This window comes from Oreochromis aureus, linkage group 15 (genome assembly GCF_013358895.1).
Source record: "Oreochromis aureus strain Israel breed Guangdong linkage group 15, ZZ_aureus, whole genome shotgun sequence".
Lineage (NCBI taxonomy): Eukaryota > Metazoa > Chordata > Actinopteri > Cichliformes > Cichlidae > Oreochromis > Oreochromis aureus.
In genome coordinates this window covers 10,004,214-10,024,713 of record NC_052956.1, presented here as the reverse complement: position 1 = coordinate 10,024,713, position 20,500 = coordinate 10,004,214, and the positions used below count along the sequence as shown (strand labels likewise).

General features: G+C 40.7%; 1 protein-coding gene across 3 annotated transcripts; it reads left to right on the top strand.

Annotated features, from left to right (window-relative positions):
- Positions 1–158: 158 nt before the first annotated feature.
- Positions 159–20,282, top strand: LOC116310707 (nuclear receptor coactivator 7). Of its 3 annotated transcripts, none has more exons than XM_039599328.1 (17): positions 159–220; positions 1,117–1,287; positions 5,451–5,596; positions 9,850–9,920; positions 10,069–10,176; positions 10,469–10,567; positions 12,882–13,007; positions 13,339–13,523; positions 14,073–14,194; positions 15,378–15,941; positions 16,026–16,197; positions 16,381–16,528; positions 16,665–16,790; positions 16,907–17,059; positions 18,084–18,179; positions 18,280–18,353; positions 18,485–20,282. In XM_039599328.1, exons 2-17 carry the CDS (start codon positions 1,250–1,252, stop codon positions 18,618–18,620), a joined length of 2,364 nt encoding a protein of 787 aa, XP_039455262.1. In that variant the 5' UTR covers positions 159–220; positions 1,117–1,249; the 3' UTR covers positions 18,621–20,282. The 3 variants fall into 3 exon arrangements, with proteins under 3 accessions (XP_039455262.1, XP_031583439.1, XP_039455261.1); XM_031727579.2 differs by having other exon boundaries at positions 14,040–14,194; XM_039599327.1 differs by having other exon boundaries at positions 211–328; positions 14,040–14,194.
- Positions 20,283–20,500: the final 218 nt, after the last annotated feature.

Sequence of the window (20,500 nt, the reverse complement as noted above, 5' to 3'; positions counted from 1 at the left end):
TGTATACATATATATTGCTTTTTATTTTTTCCCCTCGTTGTATATTGTTTTCTTTTCTTTACTTTTGCACCTTTGTGGCCCGGCTACCCAATTTCGCTGTGCAAGAAACCGCACAATGACAATAAAAAGCTCTAAGTCTCTCTAAGCTTTACCGCGCACGCGACACAAGAGGGCGATGTAAGTGGGAGGAGGCGTTTCCATGTTGGAGGATGCATACAAGGTATGTGGGAAATTTTAGGTACCTGTTTTTATGTCAAATATAAGCGTTTCGAGGCGTCGTTGCAAATCCGTGCTCGGCGTGAGAGGTTTATCTGGATGCATGAACCAGGTATGCGCTATTTTAAGAAAGCGAATTTGCTTAATGAACGACAAATATATTCTTACGCTCACCACCAGGTTGCTATTGTCTTGTAAACAAAGTGGCTAACTAGCATCGTTAGCATCAGCTGTCTTGTCAGCTGGAACACGTCTTTCACTTCTCCCGCGTTTGTTTGTTTGGTTTAAGCACATTAGGTATATCTGTTGTCGTTGTTGCACTGTAAAAAGAGGCCGAAAGCTGCCGAGCGGAACCATTTATTGAGGATTTCAAATCATGCAGGCTGCTAAAAACTGAGAATGTGGCTAAATGGGATCGTAACGTTGCTTCGGATTGAGCTTTTCCTCTGTGGTTAGCCTCTCACCTGTTATGTAACGCCTTTAGGCTACACGTGGATGAACTGCAATACGTAAACCCGCTGAACTGCTACATACTACAAATATTAGTTTCGCTTTTATTTAACTCCACGGCGTTGAAGCTAGCCGGTAACTTGATACAGCCATAATGCTTTGACTCTTTACATCAGCTGCTAAGAATAGACTTAATATTACGTAGTAAAACAAACGTTTACAGTGTTTCCGTTAACTAGACGCAGGTGTGATTGTGTTTTGTAGCCGAGCGCTCCATTTTCCACCCTCTTCGGGTTATTGTCAGCTGACTGAGCTGACATGCCTATTATGGGATGCTTTCATCGCCATCCACTTAAGCTGATGGGGCTTCGCGATCAGTTATTGGGCTCTTGCAGTACACTGAGCGTTGCTGAATGAGGAGATTAATCCGGTTTCTTCTTCACTCTGCAGGACAAGAACGACGTGTGAGAGGTGATCTTCCCAGCCTTGTGTCTCCTTGGATACACACACTGCGTACGGATGTAAGAAGGTGGATGTTTGTATGGATGCACATAAATACATGCAGATTTAGGACCCTGGCCTGATGGAAAAGAGAGACAGGAAGCCTGGATATTTTGCCAGGTAAGGGACTCTAGTTTTTATGCAGCTGTCATCTTAAGATCTGCATTTATTTTTTACCTCCTAAATTCGGCCTCTCATTTGTCCTTAATCACCATGTTTGGTGCTTAATGAGTCGATGTACTTATGTAATGTTGATGTAATGTTTTTTGCTGATCAATAATGATTTACCCATAGCTGATCACTACTAAGAAGCACACCCATCCCTTTGTGTTTAAAGGTTCAGGGAACAGAAGCTATGAAAATCTTTGTGCGAGAATGATAGTTTGAAGGTGTTGGAAACTTTCAAATCTGTGAAAAATCTTAAGGAGAAAATAGCTTCTTTATCCTCTCTTTGTGCATTTAATGTAACTTAACTAATATCTTTATTTTGCCTCTTTTTTTTTCTTTTTTTTTTATTGTCGAGGTTGTCTTTTGGGAGGCATGTGATGGTGAGATGTCCCTTCACACACTGAATAAACTAGTGCCATGGTCCACTCTGTGGCCTGGGTTTAAAGCTGTGGCTTAGCATGGTTGATTGATTGTAGACACCTGTGCCCTTGCTGGAGTAATTAACCTTGCTCAGCTGGTATGTACTGTGTTGTGAAGAAGGCACAAGCTGGTGCTCTTGGAAATTTTTAATGGTTCAGTTGAGTCATAGCAATCCAATAAAGATAATGTAACTCTTAGGCTGATTTCCAGCTGCACGTTTTTTATTCTAAGATTCTCCCATGGTAGCTCTGTATGATTCATATGTCAATATAACCCTTATTTATCTCATACTGGGCTTTGGTGCAGTTACTACTTTCTTTGAGACCACCCTCCTTTAAAGCCAGCTTTTGCATCATTGGTTGTTCCACGGAAATGGAAGGTTTGAAAAGCAGCTGCTCATAGCCAGAAATGCACCCCGGAGGTGATCATGTTAGGGTATTGTATGTGTTCCTTGATATTGCAGAGTACCTGAGTCAAACAATATTTTTAAAAAATAAATGTTTTTTTGCTATGAGGCACTCCTACAGCCCAGCCGTCTCTCTAACATGATGCCATCTATCACTACAAATCACTGTGCTCCTCTATTTAAATGCAAACACAGCAATTAAAGGCATTTTAATTATATTGTGGATTTAGCTATACAAGCTATCATGTGATGCTTTTTTTTTTCTTGTGAGGATAAACTAGTGGTTCTCAAACTTTTTAAGGATATAAGTTGATCTGAAGCAGCTACTGATTATTTCTTTTAGAATCGATTGTGCTGTGTAAATCCAAATTTATTTATTTATTATTTAATATAAAGGGCAGTCGTGCATCACATGTGGGCCCGTGGCCTGCTGATATGGTGTCAACTTTAGAAACAGATTTTTGACACCGTGTGAAACATGATATGAGGAAATGTGTGGAAAGAGGCTTACTGCAATTGCAGTGTATAAAGTGACAAGAAATCTGCAGGTTGTCAACACCTGCTTTTGCTGACGTCGGAACAGATGAGGTGTGTCATCGAACTGCATGGCCGATTTAAGATGGGTAAACATTATTTTGGGAGTGTACTGGTGTGCACTGAGGCTCACTTGCTGCTGGAAAACCCACGCTGCACAATATTGCTCTTATTCTGCCTTGTCTAACCTGTTTTACAAAAGTCTTATCATAGTGTAGAAAACATAAACCTTGTTTTTTCTTTTCTTTTTAAAAAACTCTTACAAAGATGTAAACTAATGCATATGGAAGGTGAAACAATGAAATGCTTCTGTCATTGGATATACAGTAAAATATAAAAACTTTTTAATCTTGTGTATATGAGGTCATGCTTTATAGCTTAGTGAGCTTAATTCCTTCTTATGGCTCACGTTACTCACTGAGACTACACAGACAGTCTAGTGCGATCCAGCCATTTGTCATGTGTGTATTTCTTTTTTCTTTTTTTTCTCCCATATGATTAGGTTATATTGGAAATATTACATTATGGAGAAAAATGAATGTCATCACAATCCAGGCAGCCTCTAATTATTAGGTAGACAGCATATTAGATGTTAATGGGGGGTGCAGGCTTCAAACTGCTCCTGCAGAGACACTGTGCAGCAGCCCTGGTGCCTGTTTGTATGGAAAGTAGAACAAAAATAAGCGTTATCATCTAACACAGCCACTCCTGTAATGCATATCTCTTCGGCTGCTTTGTGCCGCCTCGCTTCCTGACAAATAGAGCAAAGGTCAATGTGAGGTGCACAGGGACAGTATTAACCAGCCACGGTACAAATGTCAGATTGGAAACGAAGATCAGTAAATTAAAATGCTGGTGGAATGGAACGTAAATCCAGGCCTGCCTTCATAATGTGGCACTTCAGTTTTGTTTCCAAGCAATCCAAAATAAATTGAATTGAGGCAATATGAGGATATGAAGGTGGGATAACTTTAATATCTGCAAAGATTCCATCAAAGTTATTATTAGGCTTGTTAAATATCACAAGGTCTGGTATAGATATATGAAAGAATATGACACATCTGTGCATAACTAGTCATACCAAGAGGCTCATATCAGCTTATGTTACTAAAGTAACTGTTACTTTATTCTTTATACTTTTTTCTTACCAGTCATTGCTTTTTGAGAAAATCCACACACTGATTACCATATTTTCCTTTACACTATAAACTGCTATGTTGCTTTTTTCTTTTCTTTTTTTTTTAAAAAAAGGTGGTGTATTTGCAGCAGTAGTAGTTTTTCCTCATGCATCTTTGTTTCAGATTGTCTCACTTGAAGCATTTTAATTTGCATTAACCTGTTCAAAAGGTGTTATGAAGTTTGATCAATAGAAGGAGGCCTTCTGCTGTCTGGAAGGTTTCCTTGCTGCTCTAGATACAAAACAAAATAATTCCTGAATGGCCTTAAAAAATAAAAAGTAGAGCAGAGCTCAAGGTTTTCAACAAGCTAACATATAGAGGGGCTGTGTCCACACTGGGCCAGATCCATAGACTGAAGCCGTATTTGCCGCATGTTTGAGGGATATGGAAATTAATATTATTAGTAATTGTGTGTCTGTGTTATGCGAGGGTTTTTGTTTGTTTTGGGTTTTTTTGTCGTTGTTGTTGTTGTTGTTGCTTATGCCCTCTTTCATGTGTTTGAGTGAGCCGGATTGGAGTCTTTGCTGTGCCAATTCTGGCCCTCGGGCCTTATGTTTGACATTGCTGCTTTAAATCATTTGTTTGCATTTGTTTGAATGTTCATTGTTTTCATTGCCTATTCTATACAACAAACCATAATGTGTCCATTCTCATTGATAACTTTAAAACATCCTGGGGTCTGTTTTGTGTTTAATTTTCTTTTTATTATGGTAGGAAGCAGTCACTGTTTAGAAACTCAAGAGGGAGATAAGAAGGGTTAAAGAGTAGATGAAGATGATGTAAAGATGAAGGCTGTGATGGCGAGTACTGAGAAATGCCCCTGAGTGAAACAGATGGCGTGCTGTTGAGAAATGCATCAGCAGATTTTTGAGTCCGCGAGCAGATGTGCGCCTGAGCTCTGTCTGGCTGCTGACTTATCGACCCAATCTTTCCTTTCCATTAAAGCACTTGAACACTTAAGTCGAGCCTTTTGCTTTTTCTCGTCTGCCCAGATTGTGCAGAGCAGCCTAACCACTCTCCCTCAATGCCTGTGACGAATCAGTTTGGCGCTGTCTTTTCTTAAAGTACTTAAGCTCTCAGCACGCCTCTGAGAGCCAGCATAATCCTTAAGTGTACAGCTAACCTGTGATTTCACTGCACTGCAGTGGCCCCCTTTAATGAACCCCAACACAATGTGGAGGCGGTGTACATGATTCCCTTACCTATCAATGATTAAAGAGGGAGAAAAGGCAGTGTCACAAAACAGCTGAAGCAGCAAAGTAAATGGAGAGAAAAGTTGCTGCTCATTATTAAAAACTTATTGCAGCACCCCTGACAGAAGGAATTAACAGTTAAAGTCTACTGCATTGTCGAAGCTAGAAAAGAAGTGTGGGCTCTCTGGTCATTACACATTATTCTGGAGCTATTCTTTTAGATTATCCAGTAAACCTGATATCTGAAACAGAAGTTCTGAAGGGTTTAATTTATTATTTCCTCTGCAAGCTAGCAGAATACTTTAAGTTATGGACATGGTTTTAACTGTAGGATTTAAATTCACCATGTTTCTACTTGATCTACCCCCCCGGGTATCTCATCAGGCTGAAGAGGCGGAAACAGCTCAGGGGGAGCCAATCAGAGAAGACTGTGAATGAACAGAATCCGGAAATCATCTCCTGCCCCGACATTCCAAACGACGGTGACGCCAACAAACAGGCAGAGCTACAGAGAGCGACAGGAAAGCCAGGTAAGATGGTGACAACAAACATTTCAAAGTTGCTTCTCTGAATGTTGGAATACACCCTAAATCTAAGTGGCTGCTTTTCCTGTTGAAAATGGTGGATGGTCATGTCAAACAAGGCAAACATTTAAAATGAGATGGTCATTGTATACGCAAGTAATCCATGTAACGCAAAAGCTCTAAAGAGGCATCCTTTATATTGGCATCTTGTGAACACAGAAGCCCCACCCACCTGCTGGCCAAACACTCTGTTTGAGAGAAGCAGCCAATCAGATGAAAGTTGGCTTAAAGGGAGATCTTATACTGTGGCCGTTTCTCAATTCTCAAGTACGTACTCGCATTCTCGGTGAGTACGTACTAGCCGGGAACGCATGGGAGTACGTACCCGCCGAGAACGCGAGCACGGACTCGCGATTTGTACAATTGGAACACCTGCGTACGTGATGATGTCACAGGTCCAGAGTTTTTACTGCCGTCCCCTCTTAATTTAACTGAGAGTAACATGTTATGAAGCTTAACTTTAATCACAGCCAAACCGGTTTACTCAGGAACAAATAAAACACTGAAATAAACCAAACATTAACATTTAGAAGTGATCTAAGTGACTTATATATCATTTTTAACCTCAGTAGTGAAACCTCTATTAATAAAAATAGTGTACATGTACATACGTGTACATACCTTAATAAAAACAAGCAGGTGAGATGTTAGAACGCTTTTATTTCTATTTTAGTGGACACTCAATACTATAGACAGCTGCTGGGGTTTCTTTAACCTGAGTAGTGAGAAGACCGCGAGCGGGGGGGGGGGTTGAAAACAATGCGCCGGGAGTCCGCTGTTGAGTTTTGGACGAAATGCATTCTGGGATATTTAGCTGTACCAAGTCCACACCGATGCATGCTCGATAAAACGGGCGGAGCGAGAACACATCCGGGACTTTTTCGCGTTCTCGGCTTGATGCGTACTTCGAATTGGAACAGTACTATTGAGAAACACCCAGTGTATTGGTGCTGAGGAGTCCAAGAATACAAATATGGAGTTGGAACATAGCATTTTAGTTACCCTCTGATAACATAAAGACTGAATAATTTAACATAAAACTGTGCAGGCTGCGTGCACATCTCTGCTTGAGATAGTTCTGTTGGGAGAATAAGATTGCTGATCTTAAGCCCTTTACGCACTGAACACATACAATCTGTGTGAATATTTCATGCGTTTAAAAATATTTTTCGGACTCGCTTGCGGCTGTTCATGCAGACCACATCATTTTGCAGGGTTTTTTTTAGTTTCTTTTTTTTTTTTTTTAAACCAAGCACAGATTATACCAAACAGATCTGACCAGACAGATGCATTTGGCGGCAAGTGCACTTGTGGCTCAAAACGCACACAGAGACTGATTAAACAGTGATATGGAAATGATAAAATAATACTGTATTACCTCAGGCACACAGCTAGACACTGCTCCAGGTCAGTCAGCTCTCTGAAATGATTTCTCTGCCTCCTCAGATGTGTTCCCAACTCTGCCAGCAACGGCTCAAACTGCCCCACTGACATCCTGAAATATGTACGAAAGCAGCCGTGACACTGCTTTAACTCAGCTGTGCCCTGCCGTGACAATTAGATAAACCTAAAAAACTTCCTTTTCTTTAGAGACATCAGGATCAGCTCATCATGGCTTAATGTCAACTCGATTAATTTTATTTATATTTTTTCTACAGTGCAAACGCAACATGTTGTGTATGTACATCGCACGACAAGTGCAAATCTGAAAAATCTGTAATTTTGTGTGGGGTGTTTTTTGCAATGCACTCGGTATATAATGGCCTTTAACCTTCTCAGTAATGTTTATCATCTAATGCCCTTCATCAGAATCTGTGTCAGTTTATTTATAAGTGCATTTAAAAACACAGGTTGACCAAAGTGTTGTACAAACAGGAAAAAAGGAAAAAAAAAACATGTGTGACATGTTAATCAGATTTATGGGAGTCTGTAAAACAAATGGTAGCCCTTTGGCTGACAGAAGGCTTTGTGGCACAGCTGTGATCTTTTAGAGGGTAAAGAATTGAAAATGCAAATAAAACTAACCTTGCGTGTCAGCTTTATGGTTGAATAACAAAATCTTATATGGAGGAAGTTAAAGTTTCCCTTGGTTTTACTAATCATAATTTGAATTGCATTTTTCCAGCAGCTTTCAGCACTTCTTATTTTTAAAAAAAGATTTATTTATTTTTAACTAGAATTGTTTTACACTTGCAATATACTCTGTTATTTGAAATGATTAATCTCTGTGAGAATCCTCTGTGGTAAAAAAAGCCTCAGCAGTTTTAAACGGGAAGTTGCATAACCTTTATCCTGTTCTAGTAAACCGTTAAAGATGATATTCAGTACTCTGTATTCACAATATCATTTAGTACTAAGATTAGACACGCTACTCTTGGAAAGATGTCATTACTAATAAACAATATTGTGCCACCCATCATTTCTTTATATTTTGCTGGGGAAATATGTGCAATGTATTGAAACCTTCTTTAATAATCTTGAGGTCCAGGCTCTCAGGAGGCCAGTCCATGACTGACGGTGATCCATTGTATGATTTTATCTTCAGGTATGCTTTTACTGCAATAAAAGTGTGTTTGGGATCAATGCTGACAAAGATTTTAAACCCAAAATTTTAAATTTATAAGTCGTTCTGTAAGACCTGTCACTGATTTTCGGTCCGGTACAAAAATGACCCTTGCACTGAGGCTCTGATGAGGCTTCAGTGAACAGTAGATGTATCAACTGTAGATTCAAGTAAGGAAATGGAACCACATTGTTTTTGCAACAGGCTGTTAGAAACAGAGTGCCTAAAGATACAATTTAAAACGGGTTCTTCAAGTTGTCTGCTATGTGTTGGCACAACAATGGTTCATTCCTTGAGTTAGGTGTCTTTTTATGCTTGAATAATCCAAAGAGCATGGCTAAGTTTAAAAGACTTTTAAAAAATCATCTCAAAATGGTCAAGTACAAGAACTGAAGTGAAAAAGAACAGAAAAAGCAAGAAGTATCTGAAGAAAAACTGAAAGACCTTAAGAAAACCTGAAAAACTATGGCTCAAGCCCACTGAAAAGATTATTAGGAAGTCTGGCTGTTTGGAACAAATATTGAAAGAGGGGTGATTTAAGGCTTTTTTCCCCTAACTTTAATGGGTATCAAACTTTTTTGCATGGTTGAGGTAAGCTTCATATTAAATTATTATTGAGTCATTATAATGACTCAGTTGAACTGTCATTGGCATATTTTAAAAGCCACACCAATCAAAAAGTTGTGGTTGTTAATATTATTTTAACCAAATGAAACAATATTTAATAGGTGTGTACACTACAGGTTTTATCACAAGACATCCTGTTGGCCAACATTGTCTTGTGTAGAAACCCATTATGACCTGCAAAACAAAAACTGACCATTGCAACCATTATGGGCAGTGCGTGTCATGCTAGCATGTTTTGCTGGGTGTCTTTGGCTGTGAAAGAGCAGTGATAACTCCTGTCACAAGTTCAGTGGGTCAGCCAGCTGTAAAAAGCCATTTTTATTATAATACATAGTGCAAATGTGGTATTCTTTAGTGTAAGGGGCAAGAAATACACACAAACAAGCTGTTATGTCCCACTGACTAAAAGTCCTGCACAGTATAATATCAGTCACAGCCTGGCGCAGGCTCGTTGAATAAAGTGACAGCGGCCTTTTCTTTGATGCTCTGTACAGTAAAAAAGGAGCAGACGCAGCTGGAGTCTGGCCGGCTAATGCTTACTCATGCCCTCTGTATCCATGGCGGGGGTGGCAGTATAATGAGGCAGTCAGGGAGTGGAGCACTAATAGCCTGTGCTTTCCCGGCAGGAAGAAACTGCTGACTGTGGACCTTCTCTGCTACAAGGGTCAGATTATGTGTGTGTGTGTGTATACAATAACCACTTCAGTGTTTGTAGTGTTTTGAGGCTAGATAATGATAGGGGATGAGCAGCTGGTACTGAATCACAGTCAGACAACTAAAGGCTTTTTAGAAGGTCCTTTCTGCCCCCCCCCCTTCCTTTTTTCCTTTTTTTTTTTTTTTTTAACTCCAACCCCTGAAACATTGCTGCTTTCTTTATTAACACAATTAACCCATTTATAAGAGCTATATAACCCATTTATATAGCTCTTATAAGAGTTTTTTTCCTAATCATACTGATATTTTACAGTCGTCCTTAGTCTACAGTCCTCTTTCTGTTCTGTTCTGTCAGATGATGGCTGTAAAGTTACCAACAAGGCAAAGATGGAAAAGACAAGGCCGCCGGGGACAGTGGAGTTCATTGTGAGTAACATCTTTTTTTTTCTTTTAAATAAGATGCTGTAGACTTGCAAGGGAAGAGAGAGAAAATTTCCATTGTGTAGTATTTTGAGCTGTTCGCGTTTAAAATGTCTCGCGACACATTTTACAGAGAAGATGATTTGTGTTACAGGTGGGACGTGATGATTCCCTCAACAGCATCGCACTCAAGTTCAACATCACCCCAAATAAACTGGTCCAGCTGAACAAGCTGTTTTCTCGCAGTGTCTACCCCGGGCAGGTGAGAAAGCTGTGACACTAAGCATCAATTGGATAGTGTGTTAGAGTGGGTTTTCCACTAATTTCCACAAAGGAACACTTTGAAAACGCATATCTTGAAAGGGGTAGGGCGGGGATATCGGCTATACTGATGTGGACTAGAATGAAAAGAATCTTCATCGTTTGATGGAAATGAAAATTATCGCTGAAGGTTAAAAGCAGATATACAAGTATAGCCCATTTATTATGCCATGCTGCTTTTTTCCCTCTTCATTACTGATCATCTAATTATTGGTTATCCGTTATTATTACAGAAACTGTTTGTCCCTGATGTGACTCAGTCAGAAACTGAACTCAAATCTCCGAGTTCCTCTGATCCCATCGCTAACATCGTGTCAGAGAAGTCATCACAAGTAAGTCAAACGACATTCATTATATTACTTGGAGTACTGTGTTCATACACAGGACTTCAGCATGAACCAAAAAAGCTAATTTAGCCTTATCATTTGACATACCATACACCCCGAGATAATTATTCCAAATTACAGAACCTTTACCCATATTGTAGCCATTTAAGGACATAAAGGTTGTTAAAGGGTATTTGAAGGTTTTGGTAGCATGTGCTTAAAATGCATTGTAAGATGTGTATTTATAACTACATTTGCTTAAATTAGTTATATTTGAGGTAATTCTTGAATTACAGGCCTGTGCATAAGTCTTGAGCTGCCCCACTTTCTTTTTTTTCTTTATATTTTGCTTCCAAGAAGTCAGTGTAACCCTGGTTACCCTTAATTAATAAGCGTAAAGTCAATATCACTGGGAACAGCAGTAGTGCAAGGTTTAAAGATCAGCAATGAAAAGCAACACCACAGTAAACTTTGCACAAGAATGCGTATTTTCATTTGCAATACATCTGTCATACAGCAATTTGTAATACAGACTTTCTTAATAAGAAAGTTCAGACACTTATACCTGACCATTCAGATGAATGTTTTTTTGTTTTTTTTAAGCCTCTTAACTCTGTGACCTGTACATCATTCAGGCATAAAAAGGCACCTAGCTCAAGCGATTAACCAGTGTTGTCTACACACAAGAGAGCTTAGCAAAGTTATATCTTTAGGCACTTTGTTACTAGCAGTCTAGTGCAAAAACATGTAATTTGTTCCGATTTCTTTGGTTGAATCAGTTTTAAAGGTATAAAGATAGTAACTTTGTACCAACAATGTGACTCCCAAAGAGCTGTTAGCAGAAAGCTTATCATATCTCAGCATGGTGTGCAGCATGAAATTTGAGGAAAATGGACAAGTGGAGGACAAAAAGTGGGAGGCCTAAAACACTATCAACAGCAGGTGAACAAGTTGCAAAGTGCTTTGAAGTCATGCAAAATGAAGGCTTGGTCTGAATAGACTCCATGTGTGAGTGGCCGGAGTGATGGGGGTTACTCAGACCATGGCTCTGTTGGGTTGTGGGGGGTCGGTATCTGAATGGCCCAGGGGAAGGGGCTGTTTGTGAGTCTGGAGGTGTGAGACTTGAATGACCTGAGGCATCAACCGGAGGGCAGCGTGTTAAACAAGTCGTGGGCAGGGCACAATGGGTCACCTGTCATGGCCTTGGTTTTCCTGAGATGAGAAGATCTGGCAATGGCTTCCAGGGGTGACAGAGGGAAGTCAATAATTTTGGGGGGGCAGTGTCATTTACCCCTCTGCAAAGCCTTCCTGTTCTCAATTGTGGCCCCTGCGTACCGAACACCCATGCTGTCCTCTGAGGAGTGATAGAAGGCCAGCAGCAGCTTCTGGTCAAGGTTATGTTTCCTCAGGACACGGAAGTCCAGTCTTTACCAAGACGTTGGTGTTGTGGATCCAGGTGAGGTTGATGGAGATGTGAGTGCTCAGAAAACCTTGAGAAACCTGAAGGCGAAGACAGATCCCACCTATTGTCCATTTATAATTAGAGGGGAGTGGACCTGTCTGTTCCTCCAGAAGTCCATTATGAATTCTTTTGTCTTAAGGACGCTCAGCTTCACATTATTTTCTGAGCACCAGCGGGACAAGTTCTCTACATCCGTCCTGTACACCGTCTCATCTCTGTTAGGGATCGGCCCAGCGTCATCGGCATACTTGACAATGAGGTTGGTTGGGTGGATTGGTGTGCAGTCATATGTGTACTGGACGTAAAGTAGGAGGCTGAGAACACAGCACTGCAGGGATCCGGTGCTGAGTAACATTTGGGGGTCTGGTCACCTAGTCAGACTGATTGAGGCCGGTTGGTGAAAAAAGGTGGTCACACCAAATATTGACTCATTAGAATTGTACAAACTGTGTTCTTGCCTTATGTACAGTATATCCATATGTTTGCACATGTCAATAACTTTTTCTGCACCTATTAATCATTTTCCTTGTAAAATATAACGAAATGAGAGGTGGTTCAAGACTTGTGCACAGTAATGTCTTCATTATTATTTTGTGGTCTGTTTAAACGTCAGGTAGAATGCTTGAGAACTTGCTTTCATCAGCAGGAGTGAATCTAGTCTTTATTTTTACATGTTGATGGGTTTTGTTTTGTTTTTTTTCTCAGATTTTGTTCCATATGTTCTGCACAGTGACTTCCACCTTATTCCGAAAGCTGCTGTTTAACTATTGTCAAACAAATGTTTGATATTGACAGAAGCTGTACTAAATAAAAGCACAACATTAATCTCTCTGATCTGTGCCTTTCAACATCTTTCAGTATGGCGTTCCAAACTGTAGGTCAGCAACAGCCCTTCGCCGTGAGCTCTCCCCAAACTCTGAGGACGAGAGTCCGTTAACGGTCAAATTCATAAAAATGAGCTGCAAGTACTTCACTGATGGCATGGTAAGAAGGAAAATTCATACTGGATTAACAAGCAGAAATGTCCAAACTGGTGAATTATTGCATCTCATGTATGAAGTTGGACTTTTTTTTTTTAAAAAAATTTATAATTCCACACTGGAGGAAATTTCCTTGTTACAGTAACACAAGGGACAATAAGAAAAGTAAGACAAGAATTAAAGATGTAATAGAAAACAATGGTGTACAAAAAAAGACAAAATACTACACTATATACAGATGGTTAATATATAAAGTAAAATACAAATGAAAACATCAAGATTTAGTTTTGTCTTTGATCAAATTGTCACCATCTTTGTGCATTTTGATTTTCCAGGGTGTTGTTGGAGGCGTGTTAATTGTGACGCCCAACAACATCATGTTTGATCCGCACAAATCGGACCCCCTGGTGATCGAGCACGGCTGTGAGGAATATGGCCTCATCTGCCCGATGGGGGAGGTCGTCTCTGTAGCGCTGTACGATGACGTGTCGCGCATGAAGCTCAAGGACGCTCTGCCATCGTAAGACCTCTCTCCGTGTCACTTGCCACATTTCCTCCTTCGCTAACAGTTCCTCTCAACTCAATTCTTATTCCTCCTTTTTTGTTCCTCCTTCCCGTTTCTGTTTTATGAATAAACTGCAAACTAAGATATTACGAGCCCTTTAAGCTTTCCAACGTGCTTCCTAACATGCTCCTGAGGTTGTCATCTTAGCTTTGTTTCACTCTTTCCTCCATAGTTTTTAATCAAAACTCTCTCCAATGCAAGATCAGACTTTTTACTTTCCCATTTTCACCTTTTTTGTTTGTTTTTAAGTTCTTGTGGTTTTTCTTTGTTTTTGTTCTATTTAAGCTTTAAGTTGCTGTTTCACATCACATTTACTACTTTTAAGTTGTATACCACATTAATTTCTGTTGGGCATTTTTCTTTTTTCTTTTGTTTTCCTTTTTTTTTTTTTTCTTTCCCCACAATTCTGTTTGTTTTTTTCCCCCTCATCTTCGATTGCGGTATGTGTGGTGCCACACCGTGAACTCACAGAGACCTACCCCAGGATCTGTGTCCTGTGTACAGGCCCGGAGAGTGGGAGCAGCTGCCATCAGAGCAGGAACTAAACCCCTTCAGTCGCTATGAAGCTCTGGATCCCAAACGACCAATAGTTCTGGATGACATTGAATCAACCCTTTCTGAAACTGGTAGGATGTGAAGTTTGTGTTTGTGGTCCACTTGTGGTTGCTTTTTTCTCTGCTTTTATGGTTAACACAAGCTACTTTTCATTAGCTAACCCTTTAATGAAAGGCAGCTTGCGACTCTTAAAATCCGAACCTGAGACCATTAATTAATTAATTTTCAACGATGCTCAGTTGACACTAAAAGGCTCAAAGTGTGAAAAAAAATGTTCCCCACACCACCAGCACCATCCTGAACTGTTGACACAAGGCAGGATGGATTCACGGTATCATATTGATTACACCAAATTCTGACCCTGCCATGCAAAAGAAATTGAGATTGGAAAAATGTTGCCTGGTCTGATCAATCTCCAGTCTTTTGGTGAGCTTGTTTTTCTCTTTTTAGCTGAAAGGAGTAGCACCAGGTGTGGTCTTCTGCTGCTGTAGCTCAGTGGTTTAAGTTTCAGTGTGATGTTTGTCACACTGGTTTTAGTGCGTGGTTATTTGAGCTACTGTTGCTTTCCCATCACTTCAAAGATGTGTGGCCATTGTCCTCAAGACATTTTCATTTTCACCCAGAGAACCGCTGCTCACTGGATACTTTCTTTTTTCATTCGCCGTAAACCCAAGAGGTGTGTGTGTGTGTGTGTGTGTGTGTGTGTGTGTGTGTGTGTGTGTGTGTGTGTGTGTGTGTGTGTGTGTGTGTGTGTGTGTGTGTGTGTGTGTGTGTGTGTGTGTGTGTGTGTGTGTGTGTGTGTGTGTGTGTGTGTGTGTGTGTGTGTGTGTGTGTGTGTGTGTGTGTGTGTGTGTGTGTGTGTGTGTGTGTGTGTGTGTGTGTGTGTGTTAGGGGGAAGGGGGAAGGGGAGGGCGATCCCAGAAGGTCAGCAGTTTCTAAAAAAACTCAAACCAGCCTGTCAAACACCAACAACCACATGTGTCATTTGAATCACCTTTATTCCCCATTCTGGTACTCCGTTTAAGCTTCAGGAGGTGATCTTGTCCCTGTCTATGCCTACGTGAACTGAGCCTCTACCATGTGATTGGTTTTTTTTTAGATATATTTTCTAATCATCAAATTAAGGATGTTATTACCCGTACTGCTTTACTAATGTTGAAGTATAAGGAGGGGGATTGTAGTTGGGGCATTTGACACTGATTTCTAACATTTCTGACATATGCTAAATTTAATCAAAACCTGTTTTGATACCAGTGAGTACAGTGGGTGAGCAGACGGAGAAGTCTCCATCAGATGAAGGCTTTACCGAGCTGGAGCCGACTGTCAACGGGAGCACGGACGAGGCAGAGGGGACATCCTGCAGAACACTCAACAGAGACCAACATGAACTCCTAGGACAGAGTCCAGGCCAGGGAGACCATAAGAACCAAACTCAAGGGAAGCTGGATGATGAGGAAGACGAAGGTGTTGCTCAGAACACCTCCATCGAGGATGGAGAGTCGATGCGGTCCTCCTTAGAGGCTGAAAAACAGGGTGACTTGCATAATAAACCTACAAACCAGATGGTAACTGAAACCAAAGATGCAAAATGTGAAGGAACTGAAATGCTGCTAAACAGTGTTGATGATAAAATAACAAGTGCACCAGTGGACCAAAGCAGGAGGCAAAGTCTGAAGCAGGCTTCAGAGGTTGATGAGAGGTCTGGCCCAGACAGACCAGCAGAGGAGGACGAACTCAGTGAGGAGGAGAGCCAGAAGAAAACCTACGAGTTAGAGATGAAGTCCTGGCTACTGAAGAGAATGCAGGCTCCAATAGAAGGTACAAGATTTCAGATTTGATAGGGCTTAAAATAAAATTTCAGCATGAATTAGCTAAACTCTTTATTTTCTCCATACCTTGCAGACATGCTTTTCTCATCAGAGGAGAAGAGCAAAAACCCACCAATGTTCCTCTGCTTCAAAGTTGGGAAGCCAATGCGGAAGTCCTTTGCCACCTGCATGACCTCTAGCCCCGCCCACTCACTCGGGGGCCGGGAAAAGCAGCCAGAATATTGGTTTGCTGTGCCACAGGAAAGGTATATTTAAATGTTTTATATAATCCTGGTGCTAGTTAAATGCTACAAAAATAACTGTAATGTAAGCTGTGTGGAAGGGGCATTGGTTTACTAATGGTATATTTGTGGCTACACTAGTCGGCAGTCTCCTGATTTTGTGTGTCTGTGTGTGTGTGTGTGTGTGTGTGTGTGCATCTGTGGTAGGGTGGACGATCTGTATGCCTTTTTCGTTCAGTGGTCCCCAGACGTGTACGGGAAGGAGGCTCGAGAGCAGGGCTTCGTTGTGGTGGAGAAGGATGAGCTGGACATGATTGATAATTTCTTCAGCGACCCTGCATCTTGCAGCTGGGAGGTAAGCTCAGGCCTCCAGCTCACCTCACCTCACCTATTTTCTTTTTCAAGCTGGTGCGTGTTTGCCTATTTTCAGCATTTTAAAAGCACCTTTGTCTTGCAACGATGTCCGTTCCATTTGTGTACTTGTGCGCTAGATCATCACCCTTGATGAGGCTAAACGTAGGCAGAGTTTTGGCAGCATCGATGGAGACTTCTCTATGGATGCACTGCCCATGCTTATTGATACAAGTGATCTGCTGCAAGACACACACATTGAGAAGGTAATCTTCAAATATTCTGACATGCGGCTGCTTTCTGAACACTTTAACATCTCACTTGGTGAAAGGAACTTAAGGAAATTCAGTTTTCAGGGCTAACAGTGTGTATGTTTCCCCAGCTGGCCTGTCGTTTGCCTCCCCGTGTGCAGGGCTATCCATGGAGACTGGCCTACAGCACAGAGAAACATGGGACCAGTCTGAAGACTCTGTACAGGAACCTTGCAGATGTTGACAGTCCTGTGCTGCTGGTCATCAAAGACATGGATAACCAGGTAGACATAGTCATCATGGATGTGAACTGTTTAAATAACTGTGAGCTTTAGGAATGTGACGTCAGCATTAGGTAAACAGAATATGAGACATCAGGAGGTGAATGATTTGACTTCTAAGCACAGTGTTGTTGGCTTGTGTTTTATTGCCTGTATAGATTTGGCTTTTAATGCATGCTAAAAAAAAAAAACTTAAATTCAAATGCAGTTTGAATTGGTGTATTGTAGCCACAATTAAAGAGCTGGATAAGCAAATACAAAAAGTGTTACCCATGTAGTTGCAACACTGCAGCTCAGGCTGTTTGTGAAAGACTGACATGGCCACCTTCCCATGAAGTCCTTTCATGTCTGTTAAGCCTCAAGCTGACAATGACAGTCACATCATCTTAGTGTTTTAAAACCAAACCAGGGCACACTGCATGCTCATATGGTGTCCACCTGTCAATCACAAGTTAGAGCGATTGAGTCTATAAAGTCAGCAGAAGAGTGTTTGATGAGGTCATAGTTTTCACTTCCACTTCATTTTGAAACAAGGGGCCCCCTGCTGGCCATTATAAAGAGTGCAGTTTAAGGAATTACTGCATTACTCTGTTACTTTCCAGACTTCGCCTATCTTTTTATATGGTTTAACCCTTTCATGCAGGCCCCCTGGAGTTACTTTATAACTTTGGGTGTAAAATTACAAAATAATTCTCATTTTTCAGGAACCATTTGAATTTTCTCTTTTGCCCAAAATGCTTGAGGAGTTATGATAATGAGAATCACATATGGGAAAAATCTAGGCGGAGCTGGTCTTTCTGTCTGCATTCAGACCGCAGTGCCTTGTGAATGATTTGTGCTACTGCGATGTACCAAATTTCTCCATAAAGTTCATCTGCTGTGCTTTTCGAAGCGTTTGAATTTTGTGGGTTAAGACTAATTTAAAATGTACTAATTTGATTTATACTATCGCCTGAGAGAGTGGAATCTGTGTGATTGTTAGTCATAAGGAAACTTGATTTCAAATCTAATCTGACTCTCGTCACAGATATTTGGGGCATTTTCAACTCATCCTTTCAGAGTGAGCGAACACTGCTATGGCACAGGAGAGACCTTCCTCTACAGCTTCTGTCCTGAAATCAAGGTTTGTGTCCAATGAGTTCACAAACTCACTCTGGTTATTTCACCCTTAATCACTAAAAAGATCTCAGTAGTGGCTGTGCTGCTTTGCTACTTGCTTTCAGGTGTTCCGCTGGACAGGAGAGAATTCCTACTTTGTGAAAGGCAATATCGATTCACTGCAGATGGGAGGAGGAGGGTATGTACAGCTACCTTAGTTTCAATTCAAGCATCTAGTTGTCTCAATAATCTAAATCCTTGGGACAGTAGAGTAGAGACAGTAGAGAGGGTTTGATAGTTAAGGGTAATCAGCACTACCTTCCTCTGCAGTGGTCAGCTGGGTCTGTGGCTGGACGCCGAGCTGTACCGAGGGACCACCACCAAATGCGCCACCTTTAACAACCAGCCACTGTCCTCCCAGCAGGACTTCAACATCCACAGTCTGGAGGTCTGGACCTTCGAGTAAACCCATCTTCTCAAAATGCATTCACTCTCCCTAAAACCTTTAACATCACCCATTTCTATTATGCACCACTTGGAGGCAAACCTAGCTACCCACAAATGACGCTAAATGTTCTGTGAGTGAAGTTCAGAAGCCCCTCGTGGAGCCATGTTGACCGCCAGCAGCGCTGTCGGTCTTCTGTAGTCTGTTTTTGAGGTGGGTGTGTTCAGCAGGTAGGCTGGCGAGTTTGTCTGGTTCACCATCCATTCAGAGGTGAAGATGTAAGAAAATGTTTTTTGCTCTTGGTTCATTGGCTGCCTTAGACATCAGACAAAGCCTCCAGCTTCTCCCAGCATGCAGACTGCCTTACCACCATAAGCTTGTGAGGAGAGATTGAAGGTGAGGATAGCTGCTTTTTGTCTTTTTCTCTTTGTTTGTTTTGACCCATGTTCCTGTGAGGGCTAAAGAAGCCAATCTGCTGACGATACTGTCGAGGCAATCCCTATAAGAGCAGATTTTTAAGTCTGTGTGAAAGAAAAAGGAGTCAGACAATACCACATGTCTTTGTTAATAAATAATTGTTAATATAATTTGTATTTTGAGGAATGTACAGATGTGTGTACTGAAAATATTTAGTGTTTTTTTTTTTTGGGGGGGGTTTGTTTTGTTTTCTGTTTTTTTTTTTGTAAACTGAAACCAACTTCAAATGTTCAAATCACTCGCCATCAAATTCAGTTTGGCTGGAATTGTTTACAGTGAAAGAGTTCACTTTCTGTGAAGGACTTCTTGCGAATGCTGTCTTTATCTTTTTATTTTGAGTTTTTTCGTGTGAAATGAGTGAATTCCTCACAATCGCGCACAATGTTGGCATTCCCTGTGTCCAGTCCAAAAACCGCCGAAGGAGCCAGGAAACACTTGCAGTGACCAAATATGTTCTGTTTAATTAACTAAATAATTTCATATTTGTCGTACGCTCGTCTTATTTTATAAATATATTTTTGCATTCTGTTTTTACAAAGAATGTTTGCTTTATTTTTACTTTTTTTTTTTTTTTTTTTTTTCTCTCTCTCTCTGTTGACTTTTGCCAGTATTGAATTCCTGCCTCTAAATGAGTAATGTAGACTCTTATTTGTGGTCTGTGTTGTTCAGAGACTTGCAGCCAGTAGAAGTTTAACATGATGTCACTTTGCACTGCGGGATTAATTGACGGCCCGTGCTGTGTTGTGCCCTGAAGCTTTTCTACAATGTAAAATTGTTACTGAATGTCACTACAGGAGGGAATCCAGCCTCCTTAAAAAGGGATGGGAAAGGGATACACTTTTTTTTTTTTTTTTTCCTTGCACATTGATATGCCACTAACTAAACAATCAGATCTACTAACACAGGATGGAAATGTCCATTTATGCCCTCTGTATCTGACACAGGCTTGTAGTGCATGAATATGCAATACTGCGAACGTCTGACACCACTGACAACGATCCCTGCCGTACTAGTCACTATAACGCTGGTTAGCGCTTCATGTTGAATTGAGCTTGGTTGTCGTCGGCTGTTCAGTGTTGTAGCTGTGAAGTATTATTTCTTGTGAATCCAAAACTGCTGTGTTCTGTGATATCATGATCTATTTATTGTGTTGTCACTGCAACTACATTTAAAAATTAAATAAATGTTAAATATATACAAATAAAATATTGGCAGTGTGTGGTTTCTATCTTCCACCTCTTCAACAATCAGTGATTATTAAAGAAGATGAAACACTTGGAGATTAAAACATGACACAAGCTTGAAAGACTCATTCTCATCCTAATCACACACTGTGTATTAAAACACAATATAAACCATAATTGTTTTAGTCGTACCTTTTTGGATTACAGTCTAAAGAGTTTCAATTATTTGGTATGTCACAA

Excerpts from the sequence above, each read along its gene's own strand:
- LOC116310707 (XM_031727579.2), top strand. The coding sequence starts at position 1,250 with ATGGAAAAGAGAGACAGGAAGCCTGGATATTTTGCCAG. Across the intron at positions 13,008-13,338 it reads AGTACTTCACTGATGGCATG|GGTGTTGTTGGAGGCGTGTT; the intron begins GTAAGAAGGAAA and ends TTGATTTTCCAG. Across the intron at positions 16,198-16,380 it reads TTTGCTGTGCCACAGGAAAG|GGTGGACGATCTGTATGCCT; the intron begins GTATATTTAAAT and ends CATCTGTGGTAG.